General features: G+C 46.2%; 2 protein-coding genes across 6 annotated transcripts; both read right to left on the reverse strand.

Moving 5' to 3' along the window:
- Positions 1 to 1,349: 1,349 nt before the first annotated feature.
- Positions 1,350 to 9,107, reverse strand: LOC120457141 (LIM domain kinase 1). 5 transcript variants are annotated; one of them, XM_039644405.2, is made up of 6 exons: positions 8,924 to 9,107; positions 6,707 to 7,344; positions 6,086 to 6,151; positions 4,764 to 5,997; positions 3,084 to 4,695; positions 1,350 to 3,020 (listed from the first exon to the last, which is right to left on the reverse strand). In XM_039644405.2, exons 2-6 carry the CDS (start codon positions 7,306 to 7,308, stop codon positions 2,725 to 2,727), a joined length of 3,810 nt encoding a protein of 1,269 aa, XP_039500339.1. In that variant the 5' UTR covers positions 7,309 to 7,344; positions 8,924 to 9,107; the 3' UTR covers positions 1,350 to 2,724. The 5 variants fall into 5 exon arrangements, with proteins under 5 accessions (XP_039500339.1, XP_039500337.1, XP_039500341.1 ...); XM_039644403.2 differs by having other exon boundaries at positions 8,887 to 9,107; XM_039644407.2 differs by lacking the exon at positions 6,086 to 6,151 and having other exon boundaries at positions 8,887 to 9,107.
- A 361-nt stretch (positions 9,108 to 9,468) lies between these two features.
- On the reverse strand, positions 9,469 to 12,635 carry LOC120457143 (mitochondrial potassium channel ATP-binding subunit). The gene is made up of 5 exons (XM_039644411.2): positions 12,504 to 12,635; positions 11,978 to 12,338; positions 10,895 to 11,911; positions 9,954 to 10,559; positions 9,469 to 9,877 (listed from the first exon to the last, which is right to left on the reverse strand). The coding sequence occupies exons 1-5, from the start codon at positions 12,551 to 12,553 to the stop codon at positions 9,641 to 9,643; spliced, it is 2,271 nt and encodes a 756-aa protein (XP_039500345.1). The 5' UTR covers positions 12,554 to 12,635; the 3' UTR covers positions 9,469 to 9,640.
- Positions 12,636 to 12,995: the final 360 nt, after the last annotated feature.

The following is a 12,995-nucleotide window of genomic DNA, read 5'->3' on the forward strand; positions in this document are numbered from 1 at the left end:
GCATGAACTCCAACCAGAGATGTGAAGTGACTAATGCGACAGCGAAGACTCCAACCCCAACCGCGCGGAATTGAAATGTTTTTTAATTTAACAACTTTTTTTTTGGGAGCAGTAATGTTACTATTTCTTTTTAAAACATATTCCTTTCGATAAACTCCTTTTTATATTAGGCCCAAATATTATAGAAAAACGTTTTAACTGTCTATGTAATGAAATGTAATATATAGATTAATGGCAAACCCCTTCGGTGCTACGTCACTGCCACAGGCGTACGTGCCTGCACGTCATAGTCACGAAACGGAATCTAGTGACGAAGTCCTGCCCCGAAAGTCCGTTAAGTTCGTGGCCCAACTGGATACACATTCGCTTTTTGTAAAGATACATAGATACATACATAGATACGAAACGTACATAGGATACAGAAATGTAGACCTTGAATCCGTATGCTCCGTCTCTTTCGCTCGGCGAACAGCTGACTTAACAGCGCTCCGCAACTGTTAATGAAATTAAAAGCCCTGAATTCGACGAAATAAAAGGATATCTAAATAGAACTGCGCAGGACCACAAACTGCAAGCATATATGTAAATATCGTTACATATATATGTACACATATATAATTCGGTGCTCGTGTTCCTGGCTGTTGGCCTGAATCGATTTCCCGACCATGGTCTGGGACAAATTCCGTATCTGTGCGTACATCCTGTGAAAAGGAAATGCGGAAAAGGAGCCACCAGATACAGAAACACACGAACAAGCAACGACCTCGTAAACGGGGTCCTTTTCCTCACGCCCCCCAACCCCCTCCTTGCCATACGCCCCCACAGTCCTGACCATATGTTTATGTCCGTGCGCGCACAACTGTACCAGTTTCTTAACATTTCAGTTAAGACTTCATTCTGGTGTGAAATGCTTGGCTCAATTAAAGATATTTAGATCATCTTTAAGTTGCACATAAGGTTAAATATTTTTTAATTAAAGTTCCACAATGAAAATCAATGCAAAGTTGATGGTTTCTTAATAATTTTCACTTTTTATTAACAAAAAAAAGGTTTAAGATTAAAATCAAACGAGAATCTATACACTACGTTTATACACAAGCTTTATTTGCAATTACAGACCTTTCAACCTCCGAATAAGTAGGCAACAAAAACTGTATTAGTTATAATCTTATTTACAAGTGGGTATAAAAAATGTTGCTATACTGATTATATCTGTTGAACGGTTTGAAGACTATAACTATATGAGTAAGGTCCTCGAAAATTCTTGAAACGTTTCTCAAACTTCGAATAGCGCATGTATAAACGTAGTTACAAGGTGGAGTGTGGGGTTCAAAATACAACACATTACATTAGCTGCATATAAAAAATATCGCACATATTTGTTTATATTTGTATGTATATAGATAGTTAAATGCTAGATCGGTTCGGCGCGGCCACTGTTCTACTGTCATACGTCCGTATAACAAGGGTCCGGCTCAAGTGTCTTGTAGAAGCGGTTAATTGCAAGCGTTTCGATCCTATATATTTAGGTTTAGGTATATAATGGCTATATAAAGTAAAAGTACACAGTATAACAGTATTAGGCTTGAGCGTGTGCGTTTCTTTTGTATAACAGTTAGCGTGTGTGTTTCTTTTGTATAACAGTTAGCGTGTATGTGTGTGTGTGTGTACAACTAAAATTCGCCGTTGAGCAAAAACATTCTTATTTGTATATTTAGGTATAGCAGTTAGACTTTTCCTCATCAATACAAAAAGGTTTCATTCTTAGCATTGTTAATTATTGTTCTTGGAATGAGGGGACGGGCGGGGCGGGGGGTGGATGGGTTGAGAATCGATAAATAATAAATTAGATTTAAGCACTAACATGGAATACGTTTATCTATATAGATATAGTTATGGAATAGTTATATAAATACATTCATATACGCTGTATATCAAAAAATATTTAAACCACAATTTTATCTAGTTAAAGTTCTTTTCGTTCCTTTTGTCTTTTCTCGCGGGTGGGATCTTCTACTCTCAAGGATTCATCATCGATTCATCGTTCGTTTTTCGCTCAACATCATGGCACAAGTTTCTTCCATCTTCTCTCTCTCTTTATCCGTACTTCTCTATCTCTTTCAGACAATAGTGGGTTAAACGAGTAATTGCTTAGCTTTGCTTCTAGTTGAGTTTGTTGGGTTAGTCGAAACAGTAGTTACCCTGTAATCTTACATACTATAATTATTCGCATGGTTTATACAATCTATGTAAATATTGCAACTTGTTGCTTTTTCTTTCCTAACAGGCACTTAACCTTCGTTTTTGTTGAAACTCTAAATCAAATGTTGAAATCGGAATGTTGATCTTGTCATGTGCGTATAACAGTTGCGTTTATAACAGCGGGACAGACAGTTCACTGGTTCCTTAAAGTTATATACATAAAAAGGGCATTATATATTTAAACAAAAAAAAAGACAGTGCCTCTACATGGAGAGCCATGGAAATGTTACAGGAATTTAGTGGCATTATGCTTAAGTAGTGGAATACTAGAAAAATGGCTATTTCTGTACGATACAAAAGCGAATGGTTATATGAATAACAACAGTTATATCGTTAAAAAACATTTACGCTAATTACGACAGTTCGATCGCAGAACATTAAGCTTCTTACAGTTGCTTCCTGAGTGGAACCACAACAAACTGTGCGCACAACACTTGACAATCGTATATAGAGAGTTTATAGCTAGCAGCGCGTATTGAAATGCGTGCGAGCTGGCGGCGGTGGTGGTGCTGCTCGCCTCCTCCTTTCACCGACCGCCGAGTTTGGCGCGCCGGCGGCTCCGTTCCGATGACCATTCAAGGTACCCGTCGCCGTTCCAGCTCCAACGATGGATGCGGCCGTCGCTGCGGCCTCCTCGCGCATTTTCTGCTTCTGATCGGTGAGTCGGGCGCCCAGGTGATGCACCTTTTCCGGACTCAGGATGTTCAGGCGCGTCGTCTTCGAGGATTGTTGCTGCTGATGCTGGTGGGTGGCGGCCGCTGTAGGAGTAAAGTGCTGGTTTATAGCTTGATTTGTATACAATTGATGGGTATGGCACTTACCAATTGTCAGTCGCTGGGCCGTGGCGGCAGTGTGCCTTTGGGCCAGATGCTTGCTGGGTGATCCGGGTCGGTTGCTTCTGGTGGGCGATACGCAATTGCTGGCGGTGTTGCCTTGAGTGCCTTGCGTGCCTGTGCGACTGGGCAGTGGCTTCAGTGGCTTCGCTTTGCTGTTGCTCGATGGCAGGCGATGATTGGTGCTCGTTCGCTGCTGCTGGAGCGGCGGAAGTGGCAGCGCTAGCTTGTGTTTCTTTGGCAGCCAGTCTGAGGCGGCTGGTGGACAACTGCTGTTCGTATTGGTCGCATTGGTGATCGCATTTCCATTGCTGGTTAATGTGACGCTATTGTTGAGGCTGGTCGGCAGGAAAAGTGGCGGATTGACAATGGTGCTGTTGCTGCTCTGGCTTTTGGTCGTTGCTGTGGCTTTGCTGCGTTTGGGCGCTGGTGTGGCCAACTGTTTGGCCACGCCGCTGGTGGCCAGATTCTCTAGGGATTCAGCGTGCTGCAGCTTTTGCCCCACAATCGCAACGGATGGATTCTTTCGACCAAAGATTGGCGTCTGATTGATGCGCTGCGTACGCGGTGGTGGCGGTGGGCAATTGTTGCCACCATTCAGGGCGGCAGCCTCGTGCTCTAGGCGCTGGAACATTTTCAGGGCCACCGGTGGCGTTTTGAAGAAGTTCTTCATGGAGTGCTGCGACTGGTTGAAGTTCCGCCGACTGGCTTCCTCCAAATGCTCGAATTTGCTGCGGCACTGATTCAGGCGGGTGCGCATATCATCGATGGCCAGGCGGTGGTGTTGCGTCTCCTGGTTGCTGGGTCTAATTGTGCTCTCCTCCAGTTGCTCACTGGCAGCTTTCACCGCATTCTCATCCTCTTGCGCTGCTGGCAGATTATTCACATCATGGTAATTTAGGCTAGTATCGCAACTGGAGTCCACATCGGAATAGGTGTTCAGATCCCTGACATCCTGCAGCTGCAGTTCGGCACCGTGGCGCAGATCGACCAGGTAACCTCTTTCGCCAAACGGACGGCATTTCTTAAGCGCCTTCTTCAAAGCCCTCTCCTTGGACTCCGTATCGGGCGTGAGATTACGTCGCTCCTCCTGGGCGCCCAAGAAACGCTGGCGACGCCTGGCCCGCATGCTGTCACGCAATCTCTCGCCGCTGGGTGAGAAATCCTTGCCGAGATGTGGAGATTTGGGTATATCCTGGGGCTTTATCACCAGGTTCTCCTTCTCCTTTTCCACGGGCGAAATGACCGAATCGACAGCATTCTTGACCAACTCATTGAGGTTATTTAAGCTGCTCTGGGAGGTGGGCGACAAGGCGTCCTCTGAGCTGGCGTACCATTCCTGAAAGGTCTCAATCTCGTGCAGCAGGCGCTCTGGCGGCACACGATCGGCGGCCAGATCATCGGCGAGACGCAGCAGCCAAACGTGCAGAGTTTCGAAACACGGACGCAGATCGGGATTCAGATCACAGCACACAAAGGCCACTTTAACAAAAGGCTCCGGACACTGGGCGCAGAACTTCTCGCGAAACTCCTGCTGATTGAGACTAAAGTCCGAATTGCGGGGCATAAAATCCGGATCAGCTTCCACGCGTCCAATGATCTGCAATGCATTTGACACATTAACATTTGAGAGTTTAGCTAGAAAAAGTAATGAGCACTTCAACTCACCTCACACAACATTATGCCAAAGGAGAAGACGTCCACCTTCTCGTCGTACCTGAGACCCTTCATCATCTCGGGTGCCATCCAGTAGGGATTCCCGACCACCGTATAACGTTGCCTACGCTGTCTGCTCTTGCTGCGCCTGAGCGTTCCACTCGGTGACATGGCCGCATCGCTGCCAGCGCCAGATCCATAACCGCCTGGCGTCATATTGCCACCGCGATCCGTGGAGGTCACTCCACCTGGCAGACGCGGCGCGTCCACACTGCGTGCTAGCCCAAAATCCGCCACAATGACCGAGCGATCCTCACGCACCAGGCAATTCATTGAGTTCAAATCACGATGGATGATGTTCATCGAGTGCAGGTAGCTCATGCCGCACGCAATATCCCTGGCCAAGCAGACGCGCTGGGGCCACGAGAGTACCTGGGCTGGATCGTGGATTAGCTCCTTGAGACAACCACCGGCCACGTATTCCGTGACCATGTGCAGTTTCTTATCCTTATACAGCACACCAATGAACTTAAGCACATGCCGATGGTCGAGCAAACGGAGAACGGCCACTTCCTTGATGAAATTCCGCTGAGCTTCCTCATCGGCACGATGCAGTTCTTTGAGTACCATCACCTCGCCACTCTGACGATGGGTCACCTTGAAAACCTTGCCAAAGAAGCCCTCGCCCAACTTTTCACCGATAACCAGATCGGAGGCACGAAAGATACGCTGCGGTTTCTGGACCACACGACACGATTGCGTCCTGGATAGATCGTAGAGCTGCGGATGCGCCGAGTGCTGTTGTGCCTGATGCTGTTCATCCAGCAACTTGGACAGACTGGAGCAGCGCTCCTTCTCCTTCAGTTGCGTCATGGCGGTGGCTCCAGCTCCAGCTCCAGCAGCGGGTGGTATTGTCGTTGATGCGTTGGTGGCCTGTCGCAGTTTCCTGGCCTTTGTGCCCTGTTCGCCGGGCGTCTTGTACAGTCGCTCCCTGCCCACCTCGACACTGGAGGCCGATGTGCTGAGGGGCAGGATTAACGTGGACGCTGACATGGCTCGCTGGATGTCCGCTTGGCTGCAGGAGCGGCACACCTGCACCGGATCATGCTCCACGGTCAGCTGAAGCATCTTCTCATTACTTCGTATTAGTTTGTCAATCTGCTCCACCGACGAATCACTAACTGGTGTGCCGTTCACCTCCAAGATCCGATCGCCAATGTGCAGATTGGTAAGGTTCACATCGATCCTTTGAGAATAGGATAAAAACCAGAGATTAGTATGGTGTTACGCACTTAGCTGTTGCCTTATGATGAATAATCAGGTGTATTTGTTACCTATAGGGCGCCCCACAGCACTGCTCCGCCATCGAGGTCAGCCAAAAGAAGAAGTTACAGAACAAGCTGTTTCAGTTTTTGTGTTTTAATTTCGGACAAGCATGTTTTGGGGAAAAGGCAGAAAGAGTCGCAGGACGAGAAGTACCCAGCGAAATTAGTTGGTGATTAGGACTAGAACTAGTTACCTAATGTGAAAACTTTCACAAATGGCAACTCAACGATAATCACAATAAATAAAATACAATTCAAGTAATACGTACTTCTTAAATGTGAGCCATGGAAAAATTTTGGTGAATACAAAATATAACCGAAAAGGCATTTTTATTAAAATTCTTATACAAAAAAAAAGACTGTTTTTTTCCTGTGATTTGTGTGTGGAAAAGTGAGTGAACTGTTTAGTTTTCCTTTAAGCACTGACATACATTTAGTACAAAGGCAACTTGGAGGTTCGAAAATTAGGAAAATTGAACATTTCAATCTGCTCTTTTAAAAAGAAGTTAAAAAACAAAAAGCAACCAAGCTGATGTGGCAAATAAACAAAATATAGTTAACCAAAATGCTAGATAAACAGTGCATGCATTTCTATGAGTAAAGTTGTGTAAATTATAGATCATTTCTTACTCTGTAATGCGGACCGTGGGACAACCGTCGTCGAGGGCCACTCCATCGACCCTCAGACCCGGCGTGGCGTCCTTGGGTATCTCGACCAGGCGGATGGAGTGCATCGGCTTGCCGGCGGTCGTGATTCGCGCCTTGGCATCCGCCGGCTGGCAGGAGCGTTTGCCATAGCACTGGCCACAGTAGAGCTTCGAACGCTCGACAAGCGCATACGATTCGCCCTCGCCGATGAAGGAGCCGCATGCCGTGCAGCAGAAGCACTCCGGATGGAATTTGTGCTCGCCGGCGACCATTACGGGTCCGGTAATAACGGCCGTACACTGCTGACAGGCATCGCCGAAACGGCCGTAGTAATCCTCCCGGCAGTACAGTAATCCCTCGCGCTCAAAGTACCAGTTGTGCAGATGGCCCTCGCAAACGGAGCAGCGAAAGCAATCGCAGTGCCATTGCTGGCCCAGGGCCATCACGATGGGCTCCTCCGGATGGGGCAGCAATTGACCCCGACAGTGGGCACACAATGGTGAGTGTCCACCGGACACTGGTCCTCCTGTTCCCGCGCCCAATCCTCGTCCGCCATTTGGCCGCAGGCGCTGCTGATGATGCATGGAATGTTTTTGTGCCTTGACGCGATCACGTTAGCACTGCGGGGTGAAAATGGGGTAAACAGTTATTAGTCGATGACGGAATAGGTATTAAATATAGTAAATATAGACCGGCAGTCACGGAACTTGACCAATTAATCAACAGGGCGATATGAACCACTGCAAACGAAGTCAATATCATATCATATATCATAATATCATATAGACAATGTATATAGGTATATAAATATAAATAAGTTATCGAGTTAAATAACCAGTATTTAGTAATGTTAAAACAAGAGTATAATTATTAGGACAACTTCATGTTTATGGTATATGATTCGATTTAAGATGGTTTCAAAATTGGATATGATCCAAACTTCAATACATTAAATATATATTTAGTCGGGATTGTTTGAATTCGAACTGTTTTTAGTGATAAAGAAATAACCAATTGCATTTAAAAAAAACCCTATAAAAACAGTAACATATGTATTTTGAATGAAATGTAAAGAAATTCTACGATTTTTGATGATACACTGGGACAGTAATTTGAACTTCATTTTGTAAGCGAACTTCATTATCGCTGTAAATATTTTTGCGACTAAACAAATGACCGAACAAAACAGAATACATATTTGAGTCGGTAGTCATTAGTTTAGGGTTCAGTGATAAAGACTTCGATCCTGAGTCAGCTGCCCCCATCGGAATTCGCTATACTGAATTCGCCCGATTTCCATCAATGATTCGCATGCATTATGCATGGGAATACATACATGTATGTAAATACACATGCATGTACATATATATATATATATATGGATATACATATCTCAACATTGACCGTGAAAACTCCGGTTGATGCAACAACAATCGCGGCTCTTTGGATCAACTGCAATCGCAATTGCACTTCAGCTGAGCTAACTGTAGTTGTTGTGCTCGCCGTCCCGCTTTCGCCCGCATAAGTTTGTGCAATGAATGACGAATGCACACGCACACACTTGCACGCGCGCACAGTGGGCACACTTGAGCGGTGCGCTAATTGCAGCCAATGCAACATTGGAGGTTAATGTGCTTTTAATCACCTGCTTAACCCATTAGGCATTTACTTAATCACAGCGAATTTGCAGTAAGAAGACTCGATAGGAGTGGGTGTGCTACCCTGGCTGAAGTCTTTAAATTAACTAAGACAAGCTTATTTTACAAATTGAAAGGAAATGGTGAGTAATGATAACAAAAACTGTAGTAAATAGATTAATTGTCGTCTTAGTTCCGTTTAATCAACTATGACTATCATAACTTGCTGTCCAATTTCACTTAATTAATTCAATTAATTCACACAGGCAATTTGCATATTTTTGTGCTCGAACATTCACAAGTTTATCCACTGTGCGGAGGTAGAAGCACACACACACACGCGTACAGGTGTTGAACACACACACATAGGCACGCGCTGTTAGAAAATGTGTGTGGGGGAACGGGAACAACAACGACATTAGCAGAGCCAACAGCAACAACAACTGGTTTTTTTTTTTACTAACATTTTATTGTTTTTTGGTGGATTTGTACACTAAACAAAACCAAACACACACACACACTTACATAATTATTCGTTTGTATTGCTATTGACTTGACGCACATTGCACATTTGTTGGGTTTTCTTCGCCTATTTCTTATTCGACTGCAATTCCCGCCAAGCAATTATTACCCGCAACTGCCGAAATGCCGCGGATTTTATTTAATTTGCCGACGCGACGCACAACTCGCTAACTCAAACAATAAAAAAGAAATGCATAATAAACAAAACAACAACAAAACCACACAAAATAAAATACAATTTAGCCAGTGTGACCGTTGGCCGGTCATTGAAAAATCCCTAAACTATCGGCTAGGGGTCAACAACTAAAAAATTTATTTAATCTTTAATTAAAAATATTTGTATTATAAACTAGCGGCTTAGCACTAAGAATAAGGATTGAAAAACTTAATATTAAAATAGTTTTTCTTTAATTTGCGCGTAAAATTATATGAGAATGGTTGTATAAATAATGCGGTACTACCAATTATATTATTTAAAAATACTCAACGAAATTTTGTAATTTGAATTTAAATTAACTAAAAGTTGACGTATCCCATCTATTTTCAATGAACCCGGTGAATTAAACGATAATGACAATGAAATACTTTCTGTTTATAACAAAAACAATACTGTCTTCAGCGTTTATTTTATTGTATACTTATTGTTAGCGTCTCTCACCATTTTTGTTTTTGGTCAGTTGGAAATAAAAAAAGTGAAAACAAAACATTCTAATAAATTAAGTGTACAGGGAATCATTCAATTTGCCTAACATCGTCATTATCCTTGGGCTGCATTTGCCCTGCCACCGAAGCTGCTGCCCACTGTCGCTGCTGTCGCCGTTGCTGCGGCAGTTGCAGTCGCCGTTGCAGTTGCTGCTGCAGTTGCCTGCTGCTCCTTGATGGCCACCACGTCCTCCACGGCCTGTACTTGCTCCTGGATGTCCCGTCGCTCCTGCTGACGTACCAGTTCAAAGTACAGACCCCGCTTGGCCATCAGTTCGTCATGTTTGCCGGTCTAAAACATAGAAAATATTATTATTTCTGAAGATTTGCGAGCTTGGGAATGCTCCAATGGTCTTGGGACAACTTACCTCCACGACGCGTCCCTGATCGAGGACGACGATGAGGTCAGCGTTTCGTATCGTGGACAATCGATGGGCAATCACCAGGGTGGTGCGATTCTTAACCACCGTATCGAGTGCCTTCTGCACCTCCGCCTCGCTGGTGGCGTCCAAGGCACTCGTCGCTTCGTCCAAGATAAGGATGCGCGGATTCTTAAGCAGCGCCCGTGCGATGGCGATGCGTTGCCGCTGACCACCGCTCAACTGGGTGCCCCGTTCGCCCACATGCGTCGCATAACCATCGGGCAGGGCGGTCACAAAGTCGTGCGATTGTGATAGACGGGCTGCCGCAAATACATCCTCCTCGCCCGCATCCGGTTTGCCATATCGGATATTCTCCAATATCGATGTGCCAAACAGCACCGGCTGCTGTTCGATGAAACCGAGGACATTGGATCGCAGCCAATACGGCGATATGTCCGACAGCTTGTAGCCGTCCAGCTTGATATTACCAGCCGATGGTTCGTAGAAGCGTTCCACCAGCGAGGCTATCGTCGACTTGCCCGATCCACTGGCTCCAACCAGGGCCACTGTCTGGCCCGGGCGGAGCGTCAGGCTAAAGTCCTTGAGCACCAGCTGTGAAAGAAGGATAATTGGGGTGTATCATTAGTGGGTCTTCAGTATAAATTGTTTGTCATAATGCGAATGTATGTCTATGTATGTTTCAATATCAGTCTTTACATAGGAAGTTACTTTTTGTATTTTTTAGGCTCTAATCTTTTTATCACTTAGCCGTAAATATTGCCTATAAATGTTTGTGGGCATTATAAAGTGGTTATCTACGTGCGGAAGTGATAAGAAACTAGTCAATATTATATAAAAAAGAATCAAGTTTACGAACTACAGACATCGATTAATGTAACAAGCAATCATTGTTTGGAGAACTAATTATATACCCAAAGATTACTCACATGATCTGGTCGCATGGGATATGCGAAGGAGACGTTCTCGAACCGAATCTCGCCGTGCAGCCGCTCCTGTGGGATAATGTAGCCGCGCAGCAGTTCCACCTGTGGCTGCAGCGAGAGGAACTCGAAGACTCGACTGCCGGCGGTCATGCCTCTGATCATGGTGCCCAGCAGGATGGATCCCTGGGCCAGGGATCGTTGCACACCCTGCGAAGCGACCAGGAAGGCCATCAGAGCACCCGGCGACAGACTCTCCGTGGACATGAGATGGCCGCCCATGAAGAGCGTGGATAGGACTAGTGTATTGAGGAAGAAGTTGGTCAGGCCCTGGAAGATGGCAATGCCGTAGCCGAGTTCCTGTGCCAGGCGTGCCGCCTCATTGGTCTCCGCCTCGAACAGCTGCATCTCGCGATATTCACAGGCACTGGACCTAACCGTTCGGATGTTGGACAGTGCCTCTTCGCACACACCCGTCGCTCGTTCCGCCTGCGCCTGCGAGCTTTTGCTTAGCGAACGCAGTTTCTTGCCCAAATACGACATGAACATGACCACGCATGGAACACTGGCCAGCGCAATGGCGGCCATGTGCGGTGAAATCATGAAGAGCGATATACTGCCGCCAATTAGCTGGGCAGCACTTCGCAGTCCCTGGGATACGAACTGCTTAAAGGAGGTCTTGAAGTCCTGTACATCGGCGGTCAGTCGATTGACCAGCTCGCCCGTCCGATTCTCATCGAAGAATGCGATGTCCTGGACCACAATCTGCGTGAACAGATCCTGCCGCATCTTGGCCGCCATCTGCTCACCGACGCGGCTCAACAGGTATATGTACATAAAGGTGAAACCAGACTGCAGCATGTATAGGCTCAGCAGATTGCCGGCCGGTTTGCTCACATCCTTCACGAACGAGTTGTTGATCGGATCCATCACGTACGTGTTAGCATATCTCGCCAGTGTGTTGACCAGGTCACCGAGCAGGTTTGGGATGCGTATGTTGATATATGCCACAATCAGGGCGGCCTGCAAATGAAATGAGTGAAATATTTTAACGCCTGTTAAGATAGTTTTTGTGTCCCAAGCACTCACGCATACGGCACCGATCAGCTCCCAGAGATGAGGCTCAAGGTAGGTCCACAAACGCTTCCAGTCGAAGTGCTGCTCCGACGCAGTGTCCTCCTCTTCCTCTTTTCGAATCGCCAGTCGGCTGCCCTCGCAGTGGACGATTGCCCCGCGATGCCCCGCCCACCAGGAACGGGCGCCCAAGCCAATGGCCAGGCTACCACCGCCCCACACAAGTAGGCGTGTCGTGTGCAGCAGGCGGCTGGCATTTGAGGGCGGGATTGCGGGCGGTTGTGGAGCGTTCGTTCCACGCAGATGTTGGCGCATCAGGCGGGCGGCATTCTGGAGGCGTGGCAGTGGCTGCTGCGTGGGCTTCAGCAGGTGGCGACTAAACAAAACGATAAGGGCGGTTAATAATAGGTTGGCTGATTGATGACATAACCGGAGTGAGGGCGCGAGGGGGGCGTTGTTTCTCTAACCAGCCGCTGGGCGCACTAGATCCACAACCGTCGGAGCCTCAGTCCCTTACCCACGATGGCGACCCCTACTCTACCTAAATAAATCGCTGCTCCTGCCGCAATTGGACACGAGTAGGCGCAGCATCTCTTCTCGCGTGGCTTGCAAATATCAACAAAATACGCAAGCGTTAACGCATCAGCTGGCGATAGACGCACACGCATGGCTAGTGGTGGGCAGCTGTAAGCTATCGATTGTTCGGCAAGTCGTTAGAGTGGCACTCCCGATAGTTTCTCTTGGTTCATAATTTTAAATCGCCGTTTGAAACGCGATTCTGCTTTAAAGAAACTCATGGATCTTAAAAGTGAAATAACACAGAAAAAAATTGTTTGGCCAACAACAATTTAACAGACTTTTACAATAGACTTAGTCTATTAAAAATATCGCGGTCAAGTTCGCAAGGCAGCAGGAAATTATACGTTTCAGGGAAGTCATAGCATTTATGCAATAAGCTGCAAAAAAAATTTTCAAGTGAAAATGTTATTCTGTTTCCATGTTTCATTGATTTAACGATTTATCTATTTGAATG

The sequence above is a fragment of the Drosophila santomea genome, chromosome X, assembly GCF_016746245.2.
Source record: "Drosophila santomea strain STO CAGO 1482 chromosome X, Prin_Dsan_1.1, whole genome shotgun sequence".
Taxonomy (NCBI): domain Eukaryota; kingdom Metazoa; phylum Arthropoda; class Insecta; order Diptera; family Drosophilidae; genus Drosophila; species Drosophila santomea.